The sequence below is a fragment of the Dermochelys coriacea genome, chromosome 1 (assembly GCF_009764565.3).
Source record: "Dermochelys coriacea isolate rDerCor1 chromosome 1, rDerCor1.pri.v4, whole genome shotgun sequence".
Taxonomy (NCBI): domain Eukaryota; kingdom Metazoa; phylum Chordata; order Testudines; family Dermochelyidae; genus Dermochelys; species Dermochelys coriacea.
In genome coordinates, this window is record NC_050068.2 from 6,020,648 (window position 1) to 6,046,083 (window position 25,436).

Consider the following 25,436-nt stretch of genomic DNA (forward strand, 5'->3'; position numbering starts at 1 on the left):
CATTGTTGCTTTTCTCTGGACTCTCTCCAATTTGTCCACATCTTTCCTAAAGCGAGGCACCCAAACTGGACACAATACAGTAGCTGAGGCCTCACCAGGCCTGAGTAGAGCAGGACAATTGCCTTCTGCGTCTTAGATACAACACTCTGTTAATGCACCCATAATGTTCACCTTTTTTGCTACTTCAGGTTGTTGACTTGTATTCAATTTGTGATCCACTATAACCTCCCAATCCTCTTCAGCAGTACTGCTGCTTAGCCAGTTATTCCCCGTTTGATTTTTCCTTCCTAAGTGTAGTAGTTTGCACTTGTCCTTACTAAATTTCATCTTGTCCATTTCAGACAATTCTCCAATTTGTCAAGATTTGTTTTGAATTCTAATCCTGTCCGTCAAAGCACTTGCAACCCCTCTCCATTATTCATGCTGGTTACAAAGCTGGGAAAGGAAATGGAATGGGTTTATCCTTCCTGTTGGAGGACATGCATATCCAGGCAATGGGGGCTGATAGATCACTCCTGGTGACTCATTTCCAGCCTATCAACCTTCCCTCGCTACCTTCAGGCAAAGAAACATCCCAAGGTGTCACAACATGTGAGTCATGGCCATAGTGAGGAAATCTTCATAGCTGAGCTGCACACTGCCTACCCTGCTGGTATTCTTCTGGAAAGTTTCGGTTGTGCTCTGGAGCTGGGTGCAGAGCTGAATGAAACTATCCAGCTGGATGGTGGAGTTGGAAGCCCTCTGAGAGTAACGGGACAGCAGCAACAGGGTGAACTGGGGGCTCAAGTTATATCCATCTGCTGCAGCTCACTGAAGTTGGTGGAACCTAACCGGTTTCTATCATACTGCTGAGAGAGGTTCTTCCACTGTTGGATGAAGTGTCACAAGGTTGAGAACACAAAGATATCGATCCATCCTGACTTCGTTTTATCGAACACGTTTATCATCATAAGGCAGGTCTCATCATTAAATGCAGACCAGTTGGAGTCGAACAGGGCCTGCTTGAGTTCTTTGATGGAGATGTAGCCACTGTGATCGGCATCCACTGTCTGGCACCAAGAAAAGGCCGCCAGGTGGCATGTTACCAGCAGGAGCCCCAGGGGCTCCATAGGGTCCTGGCTGAGGGGCACTATAGGGATTGGATAGCTGCCCATAAGGCCCTCTGGGGCTGGGTCTCCTGCATAAGGTCCCCCAGGAGCTCCAGGTGGGCTGCCCATAAGTCCCTCCGCCAGATGGTCATCCAGAGGGGCCTCCAGGTGCTGGGCCACCATAGGGACCACCAGGAGGCAGCCCACCTCTATACTGGCCTCAGGAATAGTAACCACCCTGCGGGGCACCTGGGGCTGGCCCTGCTTATCCAGGGTAACCCTGCCTGTACGTATAGCCGGCCATGGCGCTCTCTGACTGGGGAGCTCCTCGCCCTCTGGTTTCGCTGATTGGTTGCTGGTCTCTAAGTCATTAATGAAAATATTGAGTAGTTCCAGAACACTCCTTGTCATGCCCTGTACTGCACTGTTGCACTTTGCTGTTTTCATGAAAGGGTTCTTTGCGAATAAATAACGTTTTTTTTAAATGTATTGTTTTATTAAAAGTTGTTGCATTTTCACTTCAGTTGGAGGTTCATTTGTTACATAATAGTTTGTTTAATAATAAAAACCTTAAATTTCTGTTGGGAGGTGGCAACTGTTCATTTTGCACAGAAAATAATTAAGTTTGCACTAATGAGGGCAGAATGGTGCGCTCTTCAAAATGGAGTCCTTTGTAATACCAGACAAAACCACTCCTGGTTTTGTCTCAGTACTGGATAGGAGACAAATCTTAGAAAAAAACAGGACTGGCTTAAAACTGGAAAATTGGCCGGCCTACTTGCTGCTGGAGGAGCTGCTGCCGCCACACCCGCTGGATGATGTGGCGGGTGAAGTCGCAAGACAAATTTTATCCAAATTTGGGGCTGAAATACACCCGAGCAGCTTCTATGTATTTGAAGTTGTCAGCATAGCAGCATGGAGCACTGCTGGACCCATGCTGGCCAACAACAGTTCAGAAATGGCAGTAGCACACCCAGCCAGGAAGTATGAGGTGGAGACAAATGAATCATGGGATTTTTCTTTTAAAAAAATTGGAACTAGCCTGGCTTCTGCTAAGCATCCCGCAATGCACTGCAAGGAAATCCCAGAATGTACACCGCTCAGCAACAAAGCAAAGGTGCATGGGATGCCCTCCAAGAATGCCTCACCTTCTGTTCTCCGCACACTGCTGCCATACATACGCTATATGCATCGACAGAGAGCGCGCTGTCCCGTGTGCATCCTATTGCTGAAGCTTGCATTCTGTGCATTCCCTGATGCACAGCAAAAAGCTCTGGATTAACCCCTCTACCCCACCCCCATATAGACAAACCCTAAGGCTATAATGCTGCCGTCCATCTTGTCCTGGAGACTGCTCAAAGACTGGGCAGGATTAAGGCAATCTGGGGCCTAGGCAGATGACATAAGGCTCTCTAAACCTGCTTCTGTGACTGAAGCCTGCATGTCACTGTGTCCCTGCAACTCCAAGGCAGAGGGCAACGTCAGGGGTCTTTTCTGCCTCTCAGAGAGACAGGGATAGCAGCCAGGGTCCCCATCCAGTACTTACCCTAGCCACAAAGGTTTGCTTGGAGGGGCTTGAACGTGCTGCATATCTGCTGGGATGATGTTGGCAGGGAGCCCCATGTGTAGTGGCGTTAACACTCTATTGAGATGCATGAGTCAATTTGTGCACCTCTCAGAACTATTGTTTCAGGCTCTTTGCATCCTCAGGCAGATGGCCTGAGTGTAACCGATGCAATGACATGTTTCCAAGCTTCGGTGGTGACTCTTCAGTGACCCATGAGAATCTAGCTGACTGTTTCTCTCCAGACGCTCAGAGAGATGTACAGAGTAGCTTCCCTTCCAAGAGAGGAAGGATGGTCTGGTGTTTAAGGGGTGAGCCTGGGACTTGAGACCAGGGTTAATATCTCAGCTTTGCCGCAGCTGTGACGTTGGGTAAATCATTTAGCCTTGCTGTGCCTCAATCCCTATCTCGCTTGGGGGCTGTGAGCCAAATTCTGTCTCTGCATTCAAGCTACCGAGTCACTCCATGACAGCGACTTCCTGCCCCTGCTAGGTTCTGCTGGAACTATGGAACCGTCAGACACTAGCAGTCGCGAGTGCAAGGAAAGAACTTTCTCAGCAGCTGGATCCAGACGAGAGCATCTGCAGCCGTCGGTAAGTGATCAATCTGAGAAGAGTGTGAACCTAGTTCAAAATCCAAACTCCTTCCAACTGGAGGGAGGTTGGAGGCAAGGAAGACTGCTGTTGTGTTTCCTTAATATCTGTAGGGCAGGTGATGGGTGCAGAAGAAAGGTCGCTATTGCCAGAACCAACAATCTCAGAAGTGACCAAGCTTGCATGGGCCATGGAAGATGAACTACAGTCTCACAAAGGGGTGCCTCCATCTGCTGGTAAGGGCAGTCTGGGGAAGTTTTGCACAGCTCTTACCCCTCCTTGTCCTATTTATGTGACTAGGCAGGACTCTGGTCTCAGGAGCATCTATTAGAAACATTAACTACTTGAAAGGGAGGGTCCTTTGTGAGTTTCTTTCCTTTGGAAAGAGGAAACCTTGCAGCGCTGTGCTTGTATCCCATTCGCTCCCCAGGAGAGGAGAGCTCGGTTTATGTAATGGATAATTAAATGTGACACCTGTAACTGTTCCAAAGGCAACAAGAAAGTTAGGTCACTTAGCGACTTACCCTCTTTTTCATTATCTTAATTGACTTCATGCAAATCCATCTGCCGCTCTGGCTCCTGTGTAGCGGCGCAAGGGAGAAAAGTTGCAGGGACTACAGGCTCAGGGATTAATAATTCACCACCTGTAAATAAAACCGTATCCTGCCTTAAAACTGATCAGCACAAGTGCTCATCGGCTGCTACCTGGGATTAGCATATAAATGAAGCCAAGGAGATGTCAAGGGAGCTGCTAGGGACACTCTGAAAGGGCCCCCTGGGCGAGACCGGGAGCTGCACCTATGTTCCGGGAGGAGAATCTATTTGAGCTGGAGCGTCATGAGCCCACTCGCAATGTCACGAAGAGCCTCTTCCAACAGCTCCAACTTCCTAGCTCTGCAAAGTGCAGGGGCTCTCTGCTATACCCGGTGAGAAGGTGGAAGTGCCTAATGTCACATAGTATCCCTTTGACAGTTCTCTAAGCCTCCATCCTCTGCATTTTTAGCCCATTAGGGATTGCTGCTTCTCTCTGCTGCTGGTGGACAGCAGAAGAAATTCACTCCAACTTGCTCCTTCCCCTTAGCTTCCCCAGTCTGTTTCTCTTGGACTGTTAACTTTTAGAGGCAGATGCTGACATGTACAGGGCAGAGCACCATTTTGGCACTGAGGTTATGTACACTGGCTACTGCAAATGTGGTGCAGAGAAGAGAGGTCACCTTGTGGTGGAGGCAGTGGCATGGGATCCTGGAGATGTGGCTTCAATTTCTGGCTCTGCCACACACACACTCTGTATCTCTGAGGGCAAGTCACTTCATCTCTCTGGGCCTCAGGTGACAGGGCAATGCTATTTGTCTATCGCTCTATTCCGTCTTAAGTCTAAGCTATTTGTGTCTGTGTGTACAGTACCTAGCACAGCTGGGGCTCCGATATTGCCCCAGAAGAGAGATATAGCCCAGAAGAGATGCTGGTCAGATAATAGCCCCTGATCCGTAGGCATTTTTTAAATCCATGAGTCTTTCTGACTTGCACCAAGAGTTTTAAAAGAGCTGGCTGAGGAGCTTGCTGGCCCACTTACGCTGATTTTCAATAAGTCTTGGAGCACTGGGGAAGTTCCAGAAGACTGGAAGAATGCTAAGGTTGGGTCAGTTTTTAAAAAGGGTGAATGGAATGACGTGGGTAATGATATACCTGTCAGCCTGACATCAATCCCCGGCAAGGTAATGGAGCAGCTGATACGGGACTTGACTGATAAAGAATTAAAGGAGGATAATGTAGCTAATACAAATAAACATGGGTTTATGATAAACAGATCCTGTCAACCTAACCTGATACCTTTTTTTATGAAATTACAAGTTTGATTGATTCAAGTATTAGTGTTGATGTTGTATACTTGGATTTTTGTAAGGCCTTTTACTAGGTACTGCATTACATGCCTGATTTTAAAAAAACTAGATGGATACAAAATGAGCATGGCACATGTTAAATGGATTAAAAGCTGACTGACTGATAGGTCTCACTGTAATTGTAAACAGGAAATCATCCCTGAACAGGTCTGTTTCTAGTGGAGTCCTGCAGGGATCAGTTCTTGGCCCTAAGCCATTAACATCTTTATCAATGAGCTGGAAGGTGTAAAATCATCACTGATAAAGTTTGCAGATGATGCAAAAATTGAGAGAGTGCTAAATAATGAAGAGAACAAGCTGCTGATTCAGAGCAATCTATATCAATTAGCAAACCAGGTGCAAGCAAACAATATGCATTTTAATACCGCTAAATGTAAATGTCTACATCTGGGAACAAAGCATGCAGGCCATTTATATAATGGGGGACTATCCTGGGAAGCTGCGACTGAAAAAAAGATGTGGGGCTGGTTGTGGATAATCAGCTAAACGTGAGCTCCCAGTGTGAGGCTGGGGCCGAAAGAGCTAACGTGATCCTGGGATGCATCACCAGGGGACTCTCAAGTAGGAGCAGAGAGGTCATTTTCCCTCTGTATTTGACACTGGTAAGACTGCTGCTGGAATCCTGTGTTCAGTTCTGGTGTTCACAATTAACAAATTGGAAAGGGTTCAGAGAAGAGCCATAAGAATGATTAAAGGGTTAGAGAACCTGCCTTATAGAGATTGACTCAAGGAGCTCAATCTATTTATCTTAACAAAGAGAAGGTTAAAGGGTGACTTCATCACAGTGTATAAGTACCTGCATGGGGAACAAATATTTAATGGGCTCTTCAATCTAGCAGAGAAAGGTCTGACATGATCCAATGGCTGGAAGTTGAAGGTATTGAAATTCAGGTTGGAAATAAGCCGTGAATTAGCCTTAGAACAATTTTCTGAGGCTCTTGGTGGATTCTCCATCACTGACAATTTTCAAATCATGATTGGATGTTTTTTCTGAAAACTGCTCTAGGAATTATTCTGGGGCAGGTTTATGGCCTGTGCTATACAGGTGGTCAAGTGGGATGATCACAGTGGTCCCTTCTGGACTTGGAATCTAGCAATCTCTCACTGCTATGACCATTTATCTCCGTTGGGAAATCCAGCATTTATTCCCCAGGGTTTTTGAGAAGCCAGCCTTATTAGCAGCTTATCCACCATTTGAGCTGTGATGCTAGGTGGTGGGCTTGTGCCAACCATTGAAGTCAGCTTCACAGTCTGTCCTTTTAAAGTATTGTAAAACTTGGGGAACGAGGGGGGGGGTTTACATTTGCTCTGTTAAAGACTCCTCCTAAAGGTGGTGGTAAGAAACAGGGATAGGGCAGATGTATCATGCCTGCAGGTAGGGGAATGCCTGGAGACGTGCCTGGTTCTGAAAGATGAGAAGTAATTGTTTCTGATACATGGTGCCTTCTGGCTTTGAAGGATCCCAAGGCACACAGCTGGTACCAGTGAAGTGCCTGCTTGTGGTTAACTGATACTTGTTATATTATGGTAGCACCTAGAGGCCACAGATGGGATCAGGCTCCGTTGGACATGGCACAATATAGGGGTATGGAACACCTTCCATATGAGGAGAGATTAATGACTGGGACTTTTCAGGTTGGGAAAAAAGATGACTAAGGGGGGGAATATGATAGAGGTCTATAAAATCATGACGGGTGTGGAGAAAGTAAATCAGGAAGTGTTGATTATTCCTTCTCATAACACAAGAACTAGGTGTCATCTAGTGAAGTTAACAGGCAGCAGGTTTAAAACAAACAAGAAGTATTTCTTCACACAATGCACAGTCAACCTGTGGAACTCCTTGCCAGAGGATGTTGTGAAGGCCAAGACTATAACAGGGTTCAAAAAAGAACTAGATAAATCCATGGAGGATAGGTCCATCAGTGGCTGATGGACAGGGATGGTGTCCCTAGCCTCTGTTTGCCAGAAGCTGGGAATGGGCGACAGGATGGATCACTGGATGATTTACCTGTTCTGTTCATTCTCTCTGGGGCACCTGGCATTGGCCACGGTCCAAAGACAGGATACTGGGCTAGCTGGGCTTTTTGTCTGTCCTAGTATGGCCATTCTTTTGTTCTTAAGCACATAATAAGAGACAGTCCATATCTCAAAGAGAAGACTGGAAAGAAAGGTGTTATCCCTACTTCACACACAGGCTCGGAGATTGTGATTTACCCAATGTTGTGCAAAATCTGTGGCTGAGTTGGGATTAGAACCAAGATCTTCTGAAGCCTTCGCTGCTGCCCTAGCCACCAGCATAGCTTCCTCTTTAACAGCCCATGACGATGCTGTGCAGCAATGGGGGAGCGTGAGAGTGGACAGTTCAGATATTGATCTTGGTGAAGGTGTTAAGAGTTTTTATTTCCTTGCTAAATAACAAAACTCTGCTATTCAGCATGGGCTGTTTGCAAAATCAGGCAAAGGTATTATAGCACCACCTGCTGTTCTATGCTGAAGAGTTCCTGTCTTTCTTTTTCACCGATTTATAGCACAAAACATAGGAACGACCTTACTGGGTCAGATCAGTGGTCCATCTAGCCCAGTATCCTGCCTCCTGCCCGTGCCAAATGCTTCAAAGGGAATGGCAATCATCCAGTGATCAATCCCCGGCGTCCAGTCCCAGCTTCTGGCAGTTGGAAATTTAGGGACACCCAATTTAGAGCTATTCTCCATGAGTTTATATCATTCTTTTTTGAACCCAGTGATAGTTTTGGCCTTCACAACATCCCCTGTCAATGAGTTCCACAGTTTAACTGTGTGTTGTGTGAAGAAGTACTTCATAATTAATCATGCTGTCTATTAATTTAATCAGGTAACCCTCACATGTTATGTCGGTTGGTCTCAACCAGGAGTACGCATATCCCTGGAGGTTCGCAGGGGACTTCCAGGGGATACATCAACTCATCCAGATATTTGCCTAGTTTTACAACAGACTACATAAAAAGCACTAGCAAAGTCAGTACAAACTACAATTTCATACAATGACTCGTTTATACTGCTCTATAGACGATACACCGAAATGTAAGTACAGGTTGAACCTCTCTAATCCGGCACTCCCTGGTCCGGCAACATCCGTGGTCAGGCAGAAGCCCCAATTCCATGGGTGCTCGGGCTGGAGCACCAACGGGGAAAAATTAGTGGGTGAGGTGCATCCACTGGTGCTCAGCTCCCCCCTCCTCTTGTGCGCTGGCAGCCCCGTGCTTACCAACTCCTCCTCCTCCCTCCCAGTGCTTACAGAGCATCGCGAACAGCTGATTTGTGGCGTTCAAGCTCCAGGAGGGAGGGAGAGGACCTGGGGCTGATGGCCAGGACCCCAGGTGAGGGGCCACACTTTGTGCAAAGTCTGGGAGTGCTGCAGCACCCCCCTGCAACCCTACTTACTATGGAGACCCACTGGCATTCTGCATTGACCTCCTGTGGTTTGGCAAATTCTCTGGTTCAGCACCGGCTACCCTCCAGTCATCTGGTACAGAGGCTGATTTAAGCGATAGGTCACATACCACAGTTCATAGTTCTTCAGTTTCACATTTGAGTTCCTTTTTTACCGGCTTCTTTCCTATCCTCTTTATTAGGATAGAGTTCCCTCTTTATAAATTCATCCCAAAGGGATGTCTCTGTCCAAACTGTGTGCTCCTCGGCACCTGTTGGCTTCCCCCCATCTTGGCTTCCCTAAATTTCCATCAAGAGGCAATGAGCTTCCTCCTGCACTGACGTCACCCATTAGGCGAACTAACCACAGCTCTTTGTAAAAACCCCACACCAGGCGATGAGAATACCTCAGTGATTCTTGAAGAGGAGGGAGGATGGCATTACAGCCAGACCCTCCTGAGCTTGCAGCCGGCTGCCAGCACATGCAAGGATTCTGCATTCATGGATCTCACAGCTGAGCTGCTCACTTGTTCCTGTTTGGATTCAATTTGGCAGATCCGGTTTTCCCTGTGGTGTCCCGAATGAAGCCAGCATCTGACATGTCACCCTGAGCCCTGCACCTGTGTGCTCCACTGTTCCAAGGGCTATTCTCCAAGACACGCTTTGGATAGCAGCGAAAACACAAGGATGGATCCAAGGGGGGGTCTCCATTCCTGCTTGCTCTCTCTGGGCTTCCTGGGGATTTTTGTGTCACCAGGTGAGAATTCATAAACTTGTTTGCTCGTAAACACTCCTAGAAGAAAATCCTCATTTTAGGAAATCCCAGCCCAGCTGCTGGCTCTGTCCTGCTTGCAAGCATTTAATAGCAGCAGCTGGAAAGCTGGCACAGTGCAGCTGCTCAGTGGCCGGGAGGCTAGTCTTAGGCATCTGCTCCGTAAGTAAATAATTTCCATGCAACTTGCAACCTGTTTTGGAAATTTATCTTGATGTGTGCCTAACCTAACGACAGCCAGTTTACGCTCCTCTGAGCAAACCACTCTCTGCACTTTCCCTGATGAGGTTGGCTTTATTCTCCTGTACCACTTCAGTATAGTATTTGGTGAGTTTTACACTCTTGGTTTTGCCAGGAACTGCAGCCCCTCAAATGGTCTTGAGTCAGGATAAACTGCCCTGCTACAGCTCCCTTTCCATGCTGCTGGGCAGGATGAATGCATGGGCCATGAGGGAGGTGATGGGGTTTGCAGCCTTTTGCATCCTGGCACCCCAGGACTTGGGAGACCCAGGCTCAATTCCCTGCTCTTTCACAGACTCCTTGTGTGACCCTGGCGAGTCACTCGGCCTCGCTCTCTGCCTCAGTTTCCCATCTGTAAAAGGGAATCCTAGAACTTCCCTGCCTCACAGGGGTGTTGGGCTCTCAGACTGATATGGCGAGAACAGTTAAGAGATGACAGGTCAGGTGGGGCTGAGCCATGATTTCATTAGATAAATGATCTAATTAAATGCATGCCCTATGCACAATGCATTCGGGCCTGGCAGTTCTGGGCTCTGTATTCACTCTGCTGAACGGATGCCTGAGGAATCTTATCTATGAAAGTCAAGCTGCAAAGCCCGCCATTGCAATCAACTATATTGCGATTCAATCAGCTGCATGAAAAGCACCTGCCCTTTTGGAAAGGGCAGTTAGTAACTGGAAAGGGTGCATCTTGATCTGTAAGCGAACCTTGTGAGATGTCAACAGTCGTGCCTGCCAGCGAAATGGGATCCTGATCATTAAACTTTCAAACACAAGCAAGGCCGGAGCTCTGCACAGCATCCTCCATGCGGGAGCTGAAGTCAGGAGGCAGAAGGACGAGGCACTGAGAATTGGGGTGAGACCCTCCCACCTTGCCCTGGGTACTGTCATTCAGCTTCCCTCCCATGGACTTAGCTGGGATCAGGCTCCTCTGCCATGCAGCGTCACCCCTGCTAAGATCTCCTCCTCGTGGCCAGCGATATGCTGAAGGGGAGGGGGGCTCCTTTCTTTAAAGTCCCCCATGCCACTGACAGTGGGATTGGTGCAATGCTTCTGCGGGCGTTCCTCTCTCTCTGCCTGCTAGAGGAGACATACCCCATTGTGAGAGGGGCATGGGACGCACACAATCTGAAGAGCAGGAGCGGGGATTTGGGGAAGGGGTTGGAATAGGGGCAGGGAGGGGGCAGAGTTGGGGCAGGGACTTTGGGGAAGGGGTGAGAAGAGGCTGGGTGGGGCGGGGCCACATGGAAGGAGTGGGGACAAGGCCTGGGGCAGAGTGGGGGTCGAGCACTCACGGGGAAGTGGGGAAGTCGGCATCTATGCATGCACGGACTGAGACACGGCCCCTGCCCTATAGCGCTCCCAATCAAAGGGGCAGGGGAGAGGGACGACTGCTATTCCCATGGTGTAGGTGGGGAGCGCAGAGATCCGAAGACTTGCCCAACGTCTCGCACTCAGTCTATGGCAGAACTGGGAACTCAGCTCAGGTCTCCTGAGCCCTGGGCTGGAGGATTCATCCCCATGACTGGCCTCCCGCCCCCCCGCCCCGGGTGTAGTTTTCAGGAATGAAGGACAAATAGCTTCTGTATGTGGCACTTCACGTAAGGTGTTTCTGAAGTGCGTAGAAATATGGTAGTATTCTTTTAAATAGAGGGTGAGCCTTTTCAGTGTGGTGCTCACCCTGCTCTATAGTGTAGAGGCCACCAGAAACCAATCAGAGCAGTGCTCTGTGTGTAATGAGGCCAGATCAGGGGGGCCCAGAGGGCCATGACCTTCCATTTTTTACCGGCCGTAAGGGGGAGCGACAGGAGGGAGGGGGCAGAGAGGAGCAAGCAGGGGGCGGGTGGCCTGGGGGGAAGAGCTGGTGAGAGGGCGGGGGCCTCGGGGAGGAGAGGAGCAAGCAGGGGGTGGGGCTTTGGGGATTAGGAGCCAGGGTTCAGGCACCGCTGCGCCCCCCCCCCCCATTTTTAAGGACCTTCTTCTATTCCTGGGCCAGACGTGGTGGGGAGCGTTAGCAAACATGGTTACTGGGACCCGGCTGTGCTCTTCCTTCATATTTTTGCGTAAACTGAAAAAGACCCAACAGTGTCTTTGCTAAATGAGGCTGCATCTCTGCTGGGTTGAGAAAGCGTTTCTACTCAAAGGCTGGAAGCAAAGGACTAGCCCGTCCCAGCCCTCATCTCTGCAGTAAATGTGTCCTCCGGCCATGGGATTGTTTCCAATGGAAAGGGGATGATGTGTGTGGGAAGCCACGCTGACGTATCGTCCGCCAAGTGCTGTCTGCATCACCCCCCTCTGCCGCGGTATGGTCCAGTGCTGTTGACAAGAAATAAAGAGCTCAGGTCATGCAGCGTGGAGTAGAGCTGCAAATTATTATTGTTAATCATGTTTATGGCGGTTGTGCCTAGGGACCAGCCAAGAATGGGGCCCCATTGTGCTAGGCTCTGTACAGAGTAGGAGATAGTCCCTTCCCAGACACACAAAGGGGTGGGGGTAGACCACATTGTTCCCTCTGCTTATGAGATGGCAGCAAACAGCATTTAGTTTCCAATTTTTCTAGGTGGGTTTAGTCAGGGGGCGAGGGGGGAATAAGCTAAATTGTGGGGGGAGGCAGCAAGGCAGGGGAGAAGTGGGTAACTGTTCTTCATTTGTTGGACTAATGCATAGTGCACAGAAGCAATGCTTTGCATAGGGTGGGGGGTGTTTAGTCATTTTAATTATTGCTGGGCCTTGGGATTTGATCTTCGGAGTCTTTATTTAACCGATGGGACAAATACAGAGCTTGGGAACGGCGACGAATAACGAGAAGTCCCAAATTAATGCCCAAGCTGAAGGCATCTTGGAAATGTGCATTTGTCTGCTCCGTGTGAGAGGCATAGCTAGGCCTGCATCAAAAAACCATGAGATCAAGCCACGGAACAGCAGGCAGTCTATGTCCGTGTGGTCACTTCCAAGGACTGTAGGGAGACTGGTGGTTGTGCTCTAAAATCCACGTCAAAAACGAAGGCTACAACTATCAGAGGGGCAGCCGTGTTAGTCTGTATCCACAAAAACAAGGAGGTGTCCCGTGGCACCTTAAAGACTAACAGATTTATTTGGGCATACGTTTTCATGGGTACATAACCCACTTCTATGCTGATTAACAGATTTATTTGGAAACATCCAATCAGCATAGAAGTGGGTTTTTTACCCATGAAAGCTTATGCCCAAATAAATCTGTTAGTCTTTAAGGTGCCACCGGGCTCCTCCTTGTTTTTAAGGCTACAGCGCTCTCGGGATTGTTTCTGGGTGGTGTGGGGGTGACACATTCCTTTGGAAACACTGGGTTTAATTGGAAGATAATGGATCGGGGGCAGAGCACATGTCTGTTTTGAAGTGGCAGCTGACCTGCCATTCAGAGTCAGTTGGGGGCCCCATTGGGCTGCTAGCGATGGGAAAAGGAGGCCTCTGCATCTCTTATCTCGGGGGATGGTGAGCTTTGCCTGCCTTTGCACAGGGCCTTGGGATCTACAGGTGAGACGTGCTGTACAGAAGCTTATCAGAGGAAAAAGCCACCGATCTCCCAGGACCAGCCGTGGGCCTTCGGCAGTGGAGCCGGCCTTGCCCTGGAATGAAAGTTGGGTTTAGGACTAAGCAGAGCGGGCCGGGAGCCCCACCCGGCCTCGGCCCTTCTCGCTGGTTAGAGCAGCTGGCGCTGCCTCTGGTCTCCCCCGTGTGCCCAGTGGGGAGGCTCAGGACAGAAGCAAGGATCTGCGGGCTGTGGCTGCCCGAGAGCCAGGACAGGCGCCCGCTCGCACAGAGCGGGTGCTTGGGCCCGCGATCCCCTCTCGGTCTCGGCATGCAGGGTTGGGGCCCTGCTGGCTGGGAGGCTGGGCTCGCTTCTGCCCCAGGCTGCCTTGCTGGGCCTGAATGCCACGGGCCATTTGTGGTCGCTGGCCCCGGCATTCCCAGGTCACTGCTGTGAACCTGCTGTGCATCTCTTTTGCGGACACCGCCCCGTCTGCCCGGGAGAAGGGATCTAGCTCTTCTGTGGGGGGGAGCATTATTCTCTTCCTCCTTCATCCCCCCTGTCAGGGATCCAAATGGCCGCCTCCCCAAGGCCCTGGCAGCTCTGAGTCAGCAAAGGGGAGAAGGGGGTTGTCACATGGCTTCAACTGGGTAAAGTGCCCTGCTCCAGCTCCCTTCCCATGCTGCTGCGCGGGATGAGAACACGGGCAGTGGAGGAGGTGATGGGGTTTGCAGCCAGGTGGCCTAGGACTTGGGAAACCCGGGCTCAATTCCCAGCTGTGCCACAGACTTCCTGCGTGAGTCACTCGGCCTCGCTCTCTGCCTCAGTTTCCCATCTGTAAAAGGGGAATCCTAGAACTTCCCTGCCTCACAGGGGTGTTGGGGCTCTCAGACCGATGTGCTGAGGACAGACCAGGTGGGGCTGAGCCATGAGTTCATTAGATAAATGAGCCTGTTCCCATGCACAATGCATTAGGGCCTGGCGGTTCCTTTGGGTTGGCTGGTCTGGGTTCTGTAGTCACACTGGCAGGCGTGCTCCCAGTCCAGGGCTGTGAATACCTGGGTTCACAGGTGTGTTTCATAATGCGGCTCCTGGACTTTAACCAAGCAAGGCCAGGAGCCTGAGAACAACAGGCAGTATGGAAGGGTCACATGCTGGAACAGCAGAAAGTCTTTCCCCTGGGGGTCACTCCGACCCCCTGCTTCCCAGCCGGTGCCTTTTGTGGGGTGGGCCTGTGAGCTGCTGGTCTTTGAGCAGAACCTCCCAGTTTCTGCCCTTCTTTCAAATATTCCTGTTTCACTTCTCTGTCCTCGTTGCTGCTGGCAACTCCTACCAACTTACCAGGCTTTGCATCTGTCTTTAGCATGCAGCTCATTAAATATGATCAAACCTACAGCCAGTCCTGGTGCCAGCCGTTCCAACTGGCCACCTCCCCACAACACAATACATTGCCGTGTAGCATCTCGGGTCCCTTAGCCAGTTTTTAGTGCCCCTGATGGTGTTCTTGTCTGTTAAAAAAATCAATGAAAAGGAATTCGGATTTTGAAGGTACTTTGTGTCGAGTGCTTTGCTGTAACTCAGATAGATTGGGCTGGGGTAGGTCCCTGCAGCTCCAAGGACTTCAACCTTGTTATGCCAGCTGAGGAATATTGCTCATTATCTCTACCATGCTCCTTAAATCCAGTCATTTTCTCTAAAGCATGTGTGTGTCTGGAAAGATTAACCCTCAGTGTTGATTGCTCAAGGGCCTGTTCTCTTCTGGCTGGTTGGTGATTTCTCCTCTTGATAAGATTTCCATTATTTTACTAGGAATAGAAGCAAAGGTGCCAACTTCCCCAGTTCCTGGGGGGTGCTCAGCCCCAGGGCCCACCCACCCCTCCTCTTCCTGCCCCAGCGCCTCCTGCATGCTGCAGGAGGGGGAGGAACTGATCGGGGCTGGCAGTGGGTGCTGAGCACCTACACTTTTTTTTCCCCTGTGGGTGCTCCAACCCTGGCACACCCACAGAGTTGGCACCTATGGATAGAAGCTAGATCGACACGATGGTCATTGACCAGATCACTCCGTTCTACTTTCTGCAGTGTTGGCACACTCTTTCACTCCTCTAGTCTCTGGGATTGTCATGTAGTGGGCTGCAAGCCAAACCAGTGAAAGGTTGGGTCACCGCCTGCCCTGTGACCCTGAGTACCTTAACGTGCTCTCCTGCAGTAACGCCCTGTCTCGCCACTCTCTGCCTGGATACAAGCACGCAGTGTGTGAAGAACAGCCCTGGTTCAGCAACTCGGACTGCAGCAGCCTGCTTGTCCACCCAGCCATGCTCTTGTGTCCACCAGCCTTGGTTACTTCTAGCCATGTGGTCCCAACACCACCACAGGCCTGAATCTCCCCCAAACGTCTGCCCTGAAATGTTCAGCCCTCTTCTGGATTGCTCAGAGGCTCAATTAAGGTGCGTTGCTCCTTCAAAGAGACAAAAGCCGGGTGGCTCGTTTTGATTGGAGTTAATAATCACTATGCTTTCTAGTGACTAAGACCTCACAGAACTACAGTCTGGCTTCAAGGTAAGAATCTATCACACCTTCCAGCGAGGTGGCTGGCAACCCTTTGGTCAGGATCTTCAATGAAGTCCAAAGTGCTCGGTTCCTTTGCCGTCTTAGGTGAAAGAGCCCTTGGAGTTCTGTGCCCCTCTCTTCTATAGTCCCGTGAACTTCTGAAAAGTTCCTATCTCAAAGTTCCTTACCCTGCCATGAGGAATGGTGCCGGGGCATCTGATGGAGAAGATTCCAGGCCAGTTTCTTCCCTGCTGGTGCTTTCTACAATGCAAACTCATCTGTCCCTGCAGCCCCTGTTACGCCAATGACTGGCCTCACTTGTGATTGCCAATGGTCTGTGATTGCACCTGGCGGGAGCCATCAGCTTTTCCTTTGTCTGGAAAAACCTGTTTCCCCTCTCCCCAGACCTGTCTGGTTCAAATATATCATAGTCCCATATTTCCGTCACATTTGTACAGCCCTCTACGTGTTTACCGTACGTAGACCACGCCGGAATAGTAATGACCAGTGCGGTATTGGTTTTCCAATGACTCCTTACATGACGACTGTGGTATACAGATGGCTATAAGCGAATTGGGGGGCACTGAACTGTTCAGACCAGCTGAAACTCACTAGCGGTTACCCACAAGCCCCTTGCCCTTGGCACAACAATGCTCTCAGGCTCACCGTGACCCCTGCTCTGCCCCACAGATATACTCTCATTGGCAGTAGCTCTGCGTGTTCCTCAGCTGTGCAGTTAGCTCAGGGGTTTGCATGCACTGCTTATCAGGGCTGGGTTCTATAGAGCCCCGCTGCCCTTTGCTTCCCAGTTCCCCTCCAGCTTTGCTGTGTGTCTCTTATCTATTTATTTAGGCTGCTCGGGGGCTCAGGGAAAATTCGCCTACAAGCTGCTCCACGACTTGTTTGCCAACTACTCCAACGCTCTGCGACCAGTGGAGGACACGGACCGGGTGCTGAACGTCACCCTGCAGATCACGCTGTCCCAGATCATCGACATGGTACGTCTGGGAAATGCAGGCCATTCCTTAACTGCGCAAGCCACGCGAGACATGGAACCCTTGCTCTGCGGGTTGCGGGACAAACAACCCCGATGGGGGCTGAGAAGGTTACTCCGAATGTCACTGGGCATTTTGCAGCTAGCTTCCAAGTGCACCTATTGGCCCAGGATCTAGCCCTTGGTTCTGCTCCAACACAGGGATGCAAAGACCCTCACCACTAGCCCTGTGACAGTGTCCTAACCCCGAAGTGAGGGCTAACAGGAATTAGTAACGTGACTGCAGTGGGATCTGGTCCCATCCAGTCCAAAGAAGAACTGACCTGTGATCTCCTGATATGATAGGTTTTCTAGCATAGTCTGACTCCAAGCCCCCAATCCCACACAGTCCCATGGATTTCCCTGGCATTCTCCTCATGCTGAAAGTGAAGCACGCATCACCATTGGCAAGGCCAGGGCCTGAGTCCCTTCTGAGGGTGGCTTCATGCTGGTAAAGCGTATGGCAAATGCCCTATATGCTGGGGATTAGTGTAAAACCAGCTGCTGCTCCCATTTTTCCCCCCTCTCCAGAGGTGGCTGCATTTCACACACACTTCTCCTCATCTCTCCTTGTTCCAGGACGAGAGGAACCAGGTCCTGACTGCCTACCTATGGATCAGGCAGGTGTGGGTGGATGCCTACCTGAGCTGGGATAAGGACGATTACGATGGGATCGACACCATCCGCATACCTAGTAGTTACGTATGGAGACCTGACATAGTCCTATATAACAAGTAGGTCAGCCTGGTATTGAACGGCACCACTTCTGGAGACGGGGCTCCTGTGGCCTGGTGGGGGGATTGAACCAGGGACCCTCCAACTCCATAAACACAGGCCCCTGCCCCCTGAGCCAGTGGTGGCTCTCTGTTAGCTGGAGGGGAGGTTACTGAAGTGCCTTTTTGCAGGCTGCAGCCCCTAGTGAGCCCATCGCCCTCAGGCTCTATCTGGAAGAGGGGCTCCCGTGTGCAGGTTAACAGGCGGCAGAGTGCAGGGGTCTTGGGCCCATGTGGAGACAGTGTAATTGCACCCTTGTTACAGGCACCCCCCCGCGGCACAGTGGGTGTAACAGCCGCTGCCTTGGGCAGTGGCCCCCTCAAAGGCTGCGCGGATGTAGCGAGCAAAGATCTTCCTGGCATGTTCTGCGGCTCACTGGCCTCATCGGCTTTGCTCTCATCCCGCACCTTCCCCGGTGCAGCGCTGGGAGCAGCCGGGCCAGAGGGATCGGGTTGCTGAGGCCCGACAGTGCCCGGATACGGCTGAGCGGCTGCGCACACAGGCAGGTAAAGCCCGTCCTGCCGCTCAGAGCAGCTGAGTGTAGCACATGGCGTCCAAGCCTGAGCTGTAGCCCCCGAAGGGGAGGACAGGAGGGAAGCTGTCAGAAGGGGGAGTGTGGCTGTTTAAAGACTGGGCACTGATGACTGGGGGGAAGCCCAGAACTGGACCTAGCTTTTTCTTGCATCTGTTTGCAGAGTCCAGGTGATTTTTATTGGGGGGGGAGGGGGAGCTTCTCAGAGCAAAAGTTTCATGACTCATTTGTTTAAAAACAATATCAAGGCCCACAGTGAGTGACCCTATAATAACAACAAGCCAGTGAGTGACCAAGCGACCCTATGAAAACACACCTGTGTTGGCCACAGAGTGCTCACGAGGGACCCTATCGGACCAACCCAGCGACCTATGTCTCTCATTCGTGAGCAGCCCTACAGGAACAAGCCCAGCAGAGTGGGGGAAGGATTAGGCTAGCCAGGGCCGTGCAGTCTTGTCTCATGTATGTAAGGACTCCTCCCCGCCCCTGTCTGTGTTCCCTGTCCCTCCAGTGCGGACAACCAGTTCACAGGCTCCATGGAGACCAACGTGGTGGTCCGCTACGACGGGCGGGTGATGTGGGACTCCCCCGCCATCACCAAGAGCTCCTGCAAGGTGGATGTCTCCTACTTCCCCTTCGACGGGCAGCAGTGTCGACTGACCTTCGGCTCATGGACCTACAACGGCAACCAGATCGACCTTGTGAATGGGCTGGACACAGGCGACCTGACTGACTTTGTGGAGAACGTGGAGTGGGAGGTGCTGGGCATGCCAGCCAAGAGGAATGTCATCATCTATGGCTGCTGCTCGGAGCCCTACCCCGACATCACCTACACGCTGATTCTCAAGCGACGCGCCTCCTTCTACTTCTTCAACCTGCTCCTCCCCTGCGTCATGATCTCCTTCCTGGCCCCGCTGGGCTTCTACCTCCCAGCCGACTCTGGGGAGAAGGTCTCCTTGGGAGTGACAGTCCTGCTGGCGCTCACCGTCTTCCAGCTGCTGGTGGCAGAGAGCATGCCGCCCTCCGAGAACGTGCCGCTGATTGGTGAGTATCTGCCTCTTCCTGCAGCTGGATGGGCAACTGTGGAAGCCCTCTATCCACTCTGCAGATGCAGCACGCGACGCAGAATGGGTACGCTTTAAACCATGTCACCATTCATGTGCTTCAGCCCCAAGATGCAGGGATCAGCTCTAGGGGCACGGTCCATTCTGGTCCTCAGCCTCTTCGCAAACACTGTCCGCAAGCAGCACACTACAGCCATTGTGGAATTCCAGCTTCCGTTTTAGCTCCCCTTTCTTGCCTTACCTAGGGACCTGGGGCACTCTCCACCACTTGCTGTCTTAAAGACAAAACTAGACGTCTCTCTAGCACACGGGCTGTAGCCCCATCAAATTCCGGGCTAGATACAGAAATTGAGTGAGATCTCTGGCCTGTGTTCTGCAGATCAGACCGGATCATCTCAATGGTCCCTTCTAGCCTTGCAGTCTATGAATCTAACCAAACACATACCTTTCCAGAGTAACTTTTCCATGTTTGGTCTCACCCCAAAGATACATTTTTTTTATTTTGAACGTCTGAGCCAAATCTGTTCAGGTTAGTTTTTTTTCAGGGTTTCATTTGAGCAAGTGGGGAAGAGGTGGTCCCCCTTTCACCACCATGCTTCATTTAGAAATCTTGTGCTCAGAATACCTACAATAAAACCAAATGAAATTAGAAACTTCAAACTTAGCTTGTTTGATAGATCTCATTGTGATCAAAGACTCAACCCAGGTTTGAGGCTCATATGTTTGAGCCTACTTGAAAGTGGACAATTTCTTTAATCTAAAATAGCATTTTTCAATATGGTCTGATATTTTGGGAGAGCGCTCTCTCTCTCTCTCTCTCTCTCTCTCTCATTTATATAGATAACCTTAGCAAAAGCTCTGTGCTATTGCAGTTCATGCTGAATTTATCATTTTGAAATGCTTGTGACGTATGAATTCTGCAGTGACTTTTCTATAGGATATTGGGTTTTTTTTTGTTTTTTTTAATAAAATCTTGATCTCAAATGTTTGACATGGGTTTAAGGTACTAAACTCTTGCAGCCGGAATGTGCATCCTGAATTGGGATGACCCAGACAACTGCAGATTTAAGGAAAGGTTCATGTTTGAGACAGATAGGCAGCCCCCATTAAGTTGGACTGGCTTCAGTAGAGGTTGGTTTAGCTGGGCTGCGTGTCTTGGCTAAAGCTTGGCTGTATTCCATAGATTTCAGAAACAGCTTAAAAAAAACCAAACCAAAACAAAAAACAAGCCAAGTGTGAAGGTTGCAGGCCAGATCCTCAGGTGTGGCATGGTTGCTTTGCACCACACTGACACCAGATTCTGGATCTAAAGCTGATGTACCAGCCGTTAAAGGACCATCACAGTGCAAGGGGTTCTCTGACGGCCTAGAGGGTCCTACACCGCCTCTTGTCTGCTGCTGATGGAAGGGACTCAGCTGGAAGACAGAGGCCATTCCTGGTTCTATAACAACCTGCTTCTTCCTTATAGCTAGAGAAGTTGTTCTTTAGCTTATGTGGTAGGGGCTTGTGTTTTGGTGTTGAAGGTCCCTGCCTCCCATTTCCCTAGGTGAGCACCAGTGTCTAGACTTGCAGACACAAGTCCCCCACTTCCCGGGTTAGTCACAGCGCATTCCTCCTTGTCTTCTAGGAAAGTATTACATTGCCACCATGACCATGATCACAGCCTCCACCGCACTGACCATATTCATCATGAACATTCACCACTGCGGCCCAGGAGCCAAGCCCGTGCCCAAGTGGGCCAAGAAATTCATCCTGCAGTACATGGCCCAGCTATTCTTTGTCTATGAGGTGGGGGAGAGCTGCAAAAGTCCCAAGCGGCAACTGGGCCACCTGCCCACAATCCAGGTGGTGAGCGGCAGGGCTGCCAAGGAGGAGCAGAAAGCCCAGACAATGGAGGAGAACTCTGATGCAATGGGCCGGGAAAAGTCTTTGCAGCAGGAGTTGCTGCCGCAGGGGCTCAGCAGTCTCTCTGGCCAGCAGGACTGGAAAGAGACCGGGACACGTACGAACCCAGAGTGCGGCCAGGAGGGGCAGCAGCACCAAGTCTGTGTGAAGAGCCCGTGCCTTTGCCACCACAACAGCCTGCTGAGGAATGTTGAGGACATTGCCAACTGCTTCCGGGACCAAAAGGCAGCTCAGAAACAGAGCGGTGAGTGGAAGAAAGTGGCCAAGGTCATGGATCGCATCTTTATGTGGATCTTCTTTGTTATGGTTTTCTTCATGAGCATGCTCATCATGGGCAAAGCCATCTGAAGAGCCCTCGGCACGCAACGCCCGCTAGTTAGCTAGGACCTTTCCTCTTGCCCTGTTGGAGCTGTGGGTGCACATGTGTGGGCAGCCTGGGATGGTCCATCCCGGGGCTGCTGTGGAAACCATTGCACAGGAGGTCTCACTAATAGCATATTCTCCTAGTTCCATAGAGATCTATTCTTTGGCAATCCTAGAACCTGTCTTCCCCCATGAGGATGGCACATGTTACTGCTGCAGCCACACAGCTGGTTTGAAAGGTGGGGAGGGAGGGTTGGGAGTCAGGACTCTTGGGACTGTTGCTTGGCTCTGGGAAAAGAGTTTTGGGGTAGTGGTTAGAGCAGGGGAGGAAAACCGAGAGCTGGGACTTTTGGGTTCTATTCCCAGTTCTGGGCAGAGACTGGGGTCTAGTGGATTAGAGCCGGATGGGGGAGGGGCTGGGAGCCAGGACTCCTGGCTTCTATCCCAGCTCTGGAAGGGGTTGACAGGCTCTAGCCTGCACCCTAGTGCAGTGTGTATTGTTCTAACATGTTCAGTCACCTCTGCAAGAGCTCTGCAGGGGAGTATGGCCTGGAATAAAGAGGCCAAAATAAAATCTCTGGAACGTCTCCTGTGCATTGTTCTTGGGCTAGAAAGTCCATCAGGGACCGTGTGTTGCAGCCCCAGGCAGCACCTGTGCACTTGAGGGCTTTGCCGCAGGGACCCTGACACTGTTGCATATGCAGTCAGCCTGTCCAGCTGGGTGGAGAGAGCTAACGCCACTGGCAATGCAGGAAAGGATCTGGGTGGTGGCTGCTTCCAACCCATTGACTCCGGGTGGAGAGTGACCTTCAGCCCAGCTCATTCCACCTTCTTTGAGCCTGTGCCAGGCAGTGCTCAGACACAAGCAGACGTGCACCGGCCTCTTCTCTGGGCCAAATGTTCCATGTAAACCCCGTCAGCTTAATTATCTATTTCCCTGCTGCAAATGTGGTCACTGATTCTGTGGCTGGATGGCTCATCCCTATTGCAGTTCTCCAACCTGGGGTGCCTTTTACACTGCTCTGCTGGGAGAACCACCACTCCTGGTCTGCTCACACCCAGCCTCCAGCATGTAAGTTACATGGTGTGAGTGCTCTGCCCAGCCACTCATGAATTACATCAGCCATCTGCTAGTCCCACACGTTCCCCCTAGAAATGTGCTGCTTCTACTACCCTGCACCCGCCTGGACAATCCCAGTCTATCATCTTATTAATGGAAAATGATATACACAAATCCTGTTATCACAAAGGGAGTTCCCCAAACACTTTAATCCAAGCACATTGGTCTACAGAAAACAAAAAAACAAATGTATTAACTACAGGAAGAGAGATTTTAAGTGATTACAAGTAATGAGGCATAGAAGTCAGAATTGGTTACAAAGAAATAACTTGTTAGTTGCTTTTTATCTTTTCAGTGAATTCACAGATAAGTCTCTCTCACCCCTTGTTCCTACAGTCTTGCTGGCTGTATCTTTCAATCAGGGTCTCCACTGAGTCATGTTGCTCCTTTGTTCTCCAGGTGTTGTTGATGCCAGGGGCAGAGGAAAAGGGAGAGATTAGTTGGGATATCTGCACTTTTTCTCTTATAGTCCTTTCTCTTGCACAAGAATCACCTACAGCTGAGGTTGGGGAGACAAAGTCTGTGGGGACGGGAACCTCATGCTGTTTTTGTCCAAACACAGACTTTTGCTCTCCTGCCGAAGCGTGGTCACTTAATCAGGTGACACATCCATTTGATCTCGTTGACACCTGCCTGAGGCATTGCCCAGCCTTTTGCCTCAGTCAGGCCTCAGTAATATCAGACAGTGGAATCTTCTCACTTTACATACAACCTTGGTTGTCACACAATAACAATGAGCCAATCATGAGTTTTCAAATACCCCACCAGACCTACTTTGTCCAAGGTTTATCGAAGGGGGGAACGTAGGGGTACAGATGGTCACAGTAGCATTGATGTGTCTGTAACTCCCCAAAGCCCAATCAGAATTACCATTCTAGCAATGCGCACCGTGAGTTATATTGGGATCTCTGATGCCTGGATTCCTTCGTAATAATCTTCCCTGTTTGTTTTCCCCCCGGCCTGAGCTGGGCCAGGGACCAAGAGTCACTGGCCCGGAGCCATGGGGTTCTGGGGAGCAGCGCAGGAGGGGACCCTCGATGCAGGAGGGGATATCTGCAATTGCTTGGAGGCTTAATCGACTTAGCCTTTCCCTCTCAATTAATTAATAGAGCTCATGCGACCAAATGGAAAATAATATGATTTTCCTTCTTTGACTGCTGAGAGCCCGTGGTGTTGCCCAGGAGTCAGGGGGAACCCCTGGCTCTGGTCCTGTGGCATTGGCCCTTCCAGCTAATACCCTGTTAATGACATTTGCTGCTCCTCAAGTCCCTTCCAGCCCACGGGCTATCTACGTTTTCATATGCCCCCCACAGTACAGTACTCCAGGCACAGCACCTCCTAACTTCCATTGGAATCCATGGGAACCTAAAGACTTTTAAAGACCTCAACACGTTTTGCAGAAGCAAATGGATTAAACTTCACCGTGCCACTCTGCGGTTGGTGTTATCGTCCCCATGTTACAGAGGGGGGCAACTGAGGCACGGTAAGGTGAAACAACAGTTGGAGGTTTAGGGACCCCCGGACTATGGAGCTGCATTCGATGCTTGCCCCAGGTCACTCAGTGAGCCAGGCGTAGAAGTTGGGTGTCTTGATTCCCGCCCTAGGCTGTAACCACTAGACAAATTCCCTCTGACAATTTGAGCAATAGGAACTAAGTGCGCATCCCTCCTGTGAGCCGTTCAGCCCTGCTTCGGTCACGGCGTGCTAAGGCCTGTCTTCTACATCTGCATGTGTTACCAGATGGAAGACCATTGGGCCACGTATCCCTCTGAATCCACTGCTTGTGGGCTATGCCTGGGGTTTCCGCGGCTCTTGGAGAATCAGGTGATGATCACTGTGGGAACAGGGGTGGGTTGGCTCGCTGGACTGAGAGGCCGGCTGCTACTGCATCTTTCCTCTGAAGCTGACATTTTGGAACCAATATTCTCTAGATCGCTAATGCCTGGCCGTAGGTGTTTGAGTTTCCTCAGTCTGAACAATGAAAATACCCTGCACATTCGCAGGCTAGAATTAGTCCCCTGCCTAGCCCTACCACCACACTGATGTGATGATGGAAGAAAACACTAACCAATTGATATGATTTAAATGGGCCTGTGTCCCAACGCCCTGGCACGCCCGCTCGCTGGGATGCAGCGTTGATGGTGAATTGCACCAGCAGAACCCAGTCCTGATCCGCTCACAATTGCCCTCTCCACGTAGTGCCTGCACGTGCATCTCCGTCTCATACTCCACCCCCCTGGAAACCTTGAGTGACATTCCCAGCGTGTCCTGGCCCCGGGGCGCCTGGCTTGGATGCTTTGCTTTGTATTCTGCGCTGCAGGTTTACACCTAAATAATTTAGCAGCAGGACTGTCTGGCTTCCTCTTACTTGTACCCCTGTGGTGTTCTGCTTTGCTGCCTGGCTGTATGGTGGTCCCAGCACACAGGAGGATGGCCGAAGCACCTCGTGCACAAGGAGACCGGATGTGGAGGGAGGGTTATAATAGCAGAGAGCCACAAGAATGTTCCTCCCCGACCCGTTACCTAGCCCCTGCATAGCATGGGTAGGTCAGGAGAGCTGAGCACCCCAACTCTCACGACAGCCGGGGCACAAGTGGGCCCGATTCTCCACTGCCTTGCGCCATCCTGGCCACCTACGCCTGTGTAGTGTGGGCCAGATCCTGTGGCTCTTATGAGGCCTGGCGCAGAAGGTGGCACCCAGGGGGAAAGGACGGGAGCAGCCCCCAGTGCAGGGCAGAGCAACCCTGAGAGCTGTTCTACCATAGGGAAGCCTCCCATGGCTGCCCATGGGCTGCTGTGCTGTGCAGATTCATCTAGATGCTTTCTCTGTCCCACACGGGGGCGCTGGCAGGGGCATGGCCGTGGTGTCACTTTAACATGCCTGCATAACTAAAGCAGCAACACCCCCATCCCCGGGTATAGAAGGCTGCCCAGGGTGCGTCCGACCCTAGTGAGTGCCCTGACCTGGCCACCCACTAGGCAGGCTGTGGATCAACCCAACCTCAGTGCTCTGGAGCCCCGGGT

The 25,436-nt window shown here is 50.9% G+C and overlaps 1 protein-coding gene and 1 pseudogene across 1 annotated transcript; one reads left to right on the forward strand and one right to left on the reverse strand.

Annotated features, from left to right (window-relative positions):
• Positions 1 to 582: 582 nt before the first annotated feature.
• LOC119849674 lies at positions 583 to 1,392 on the reverse strand (annotated as a pseudogene).
• A 1,766-nt stretch (positions 1,393 to 3,158) lies between these two features.
• CHRNA10 (cholinergic receptor nicotinic alpha 10 subunit) lies at positions 3,159 to 21,530 on the forward strand. The gene is made up of 5 exons (XM_043503936.1): positions 3,159 to 3,245; positions 16,362 to 16,619; positions 17,234 to 17,388; positions 18,472 to 19,004; positions 20,652 to 21,530. The coding sequence occupies exons 1-5, from the start codon at positions 3,159 to 3,161 to the stop codon at positions 21,275 to 21,277; spliced, it is 1,659 nt and encodes a 552-aa protein (XP_043359871.1). The 3' UTR covers positions 21,278 to 21,530.
• The last annotated feature ends 3,906 nt before the right edge of the window (positions 21,531 to 25,436 follow it).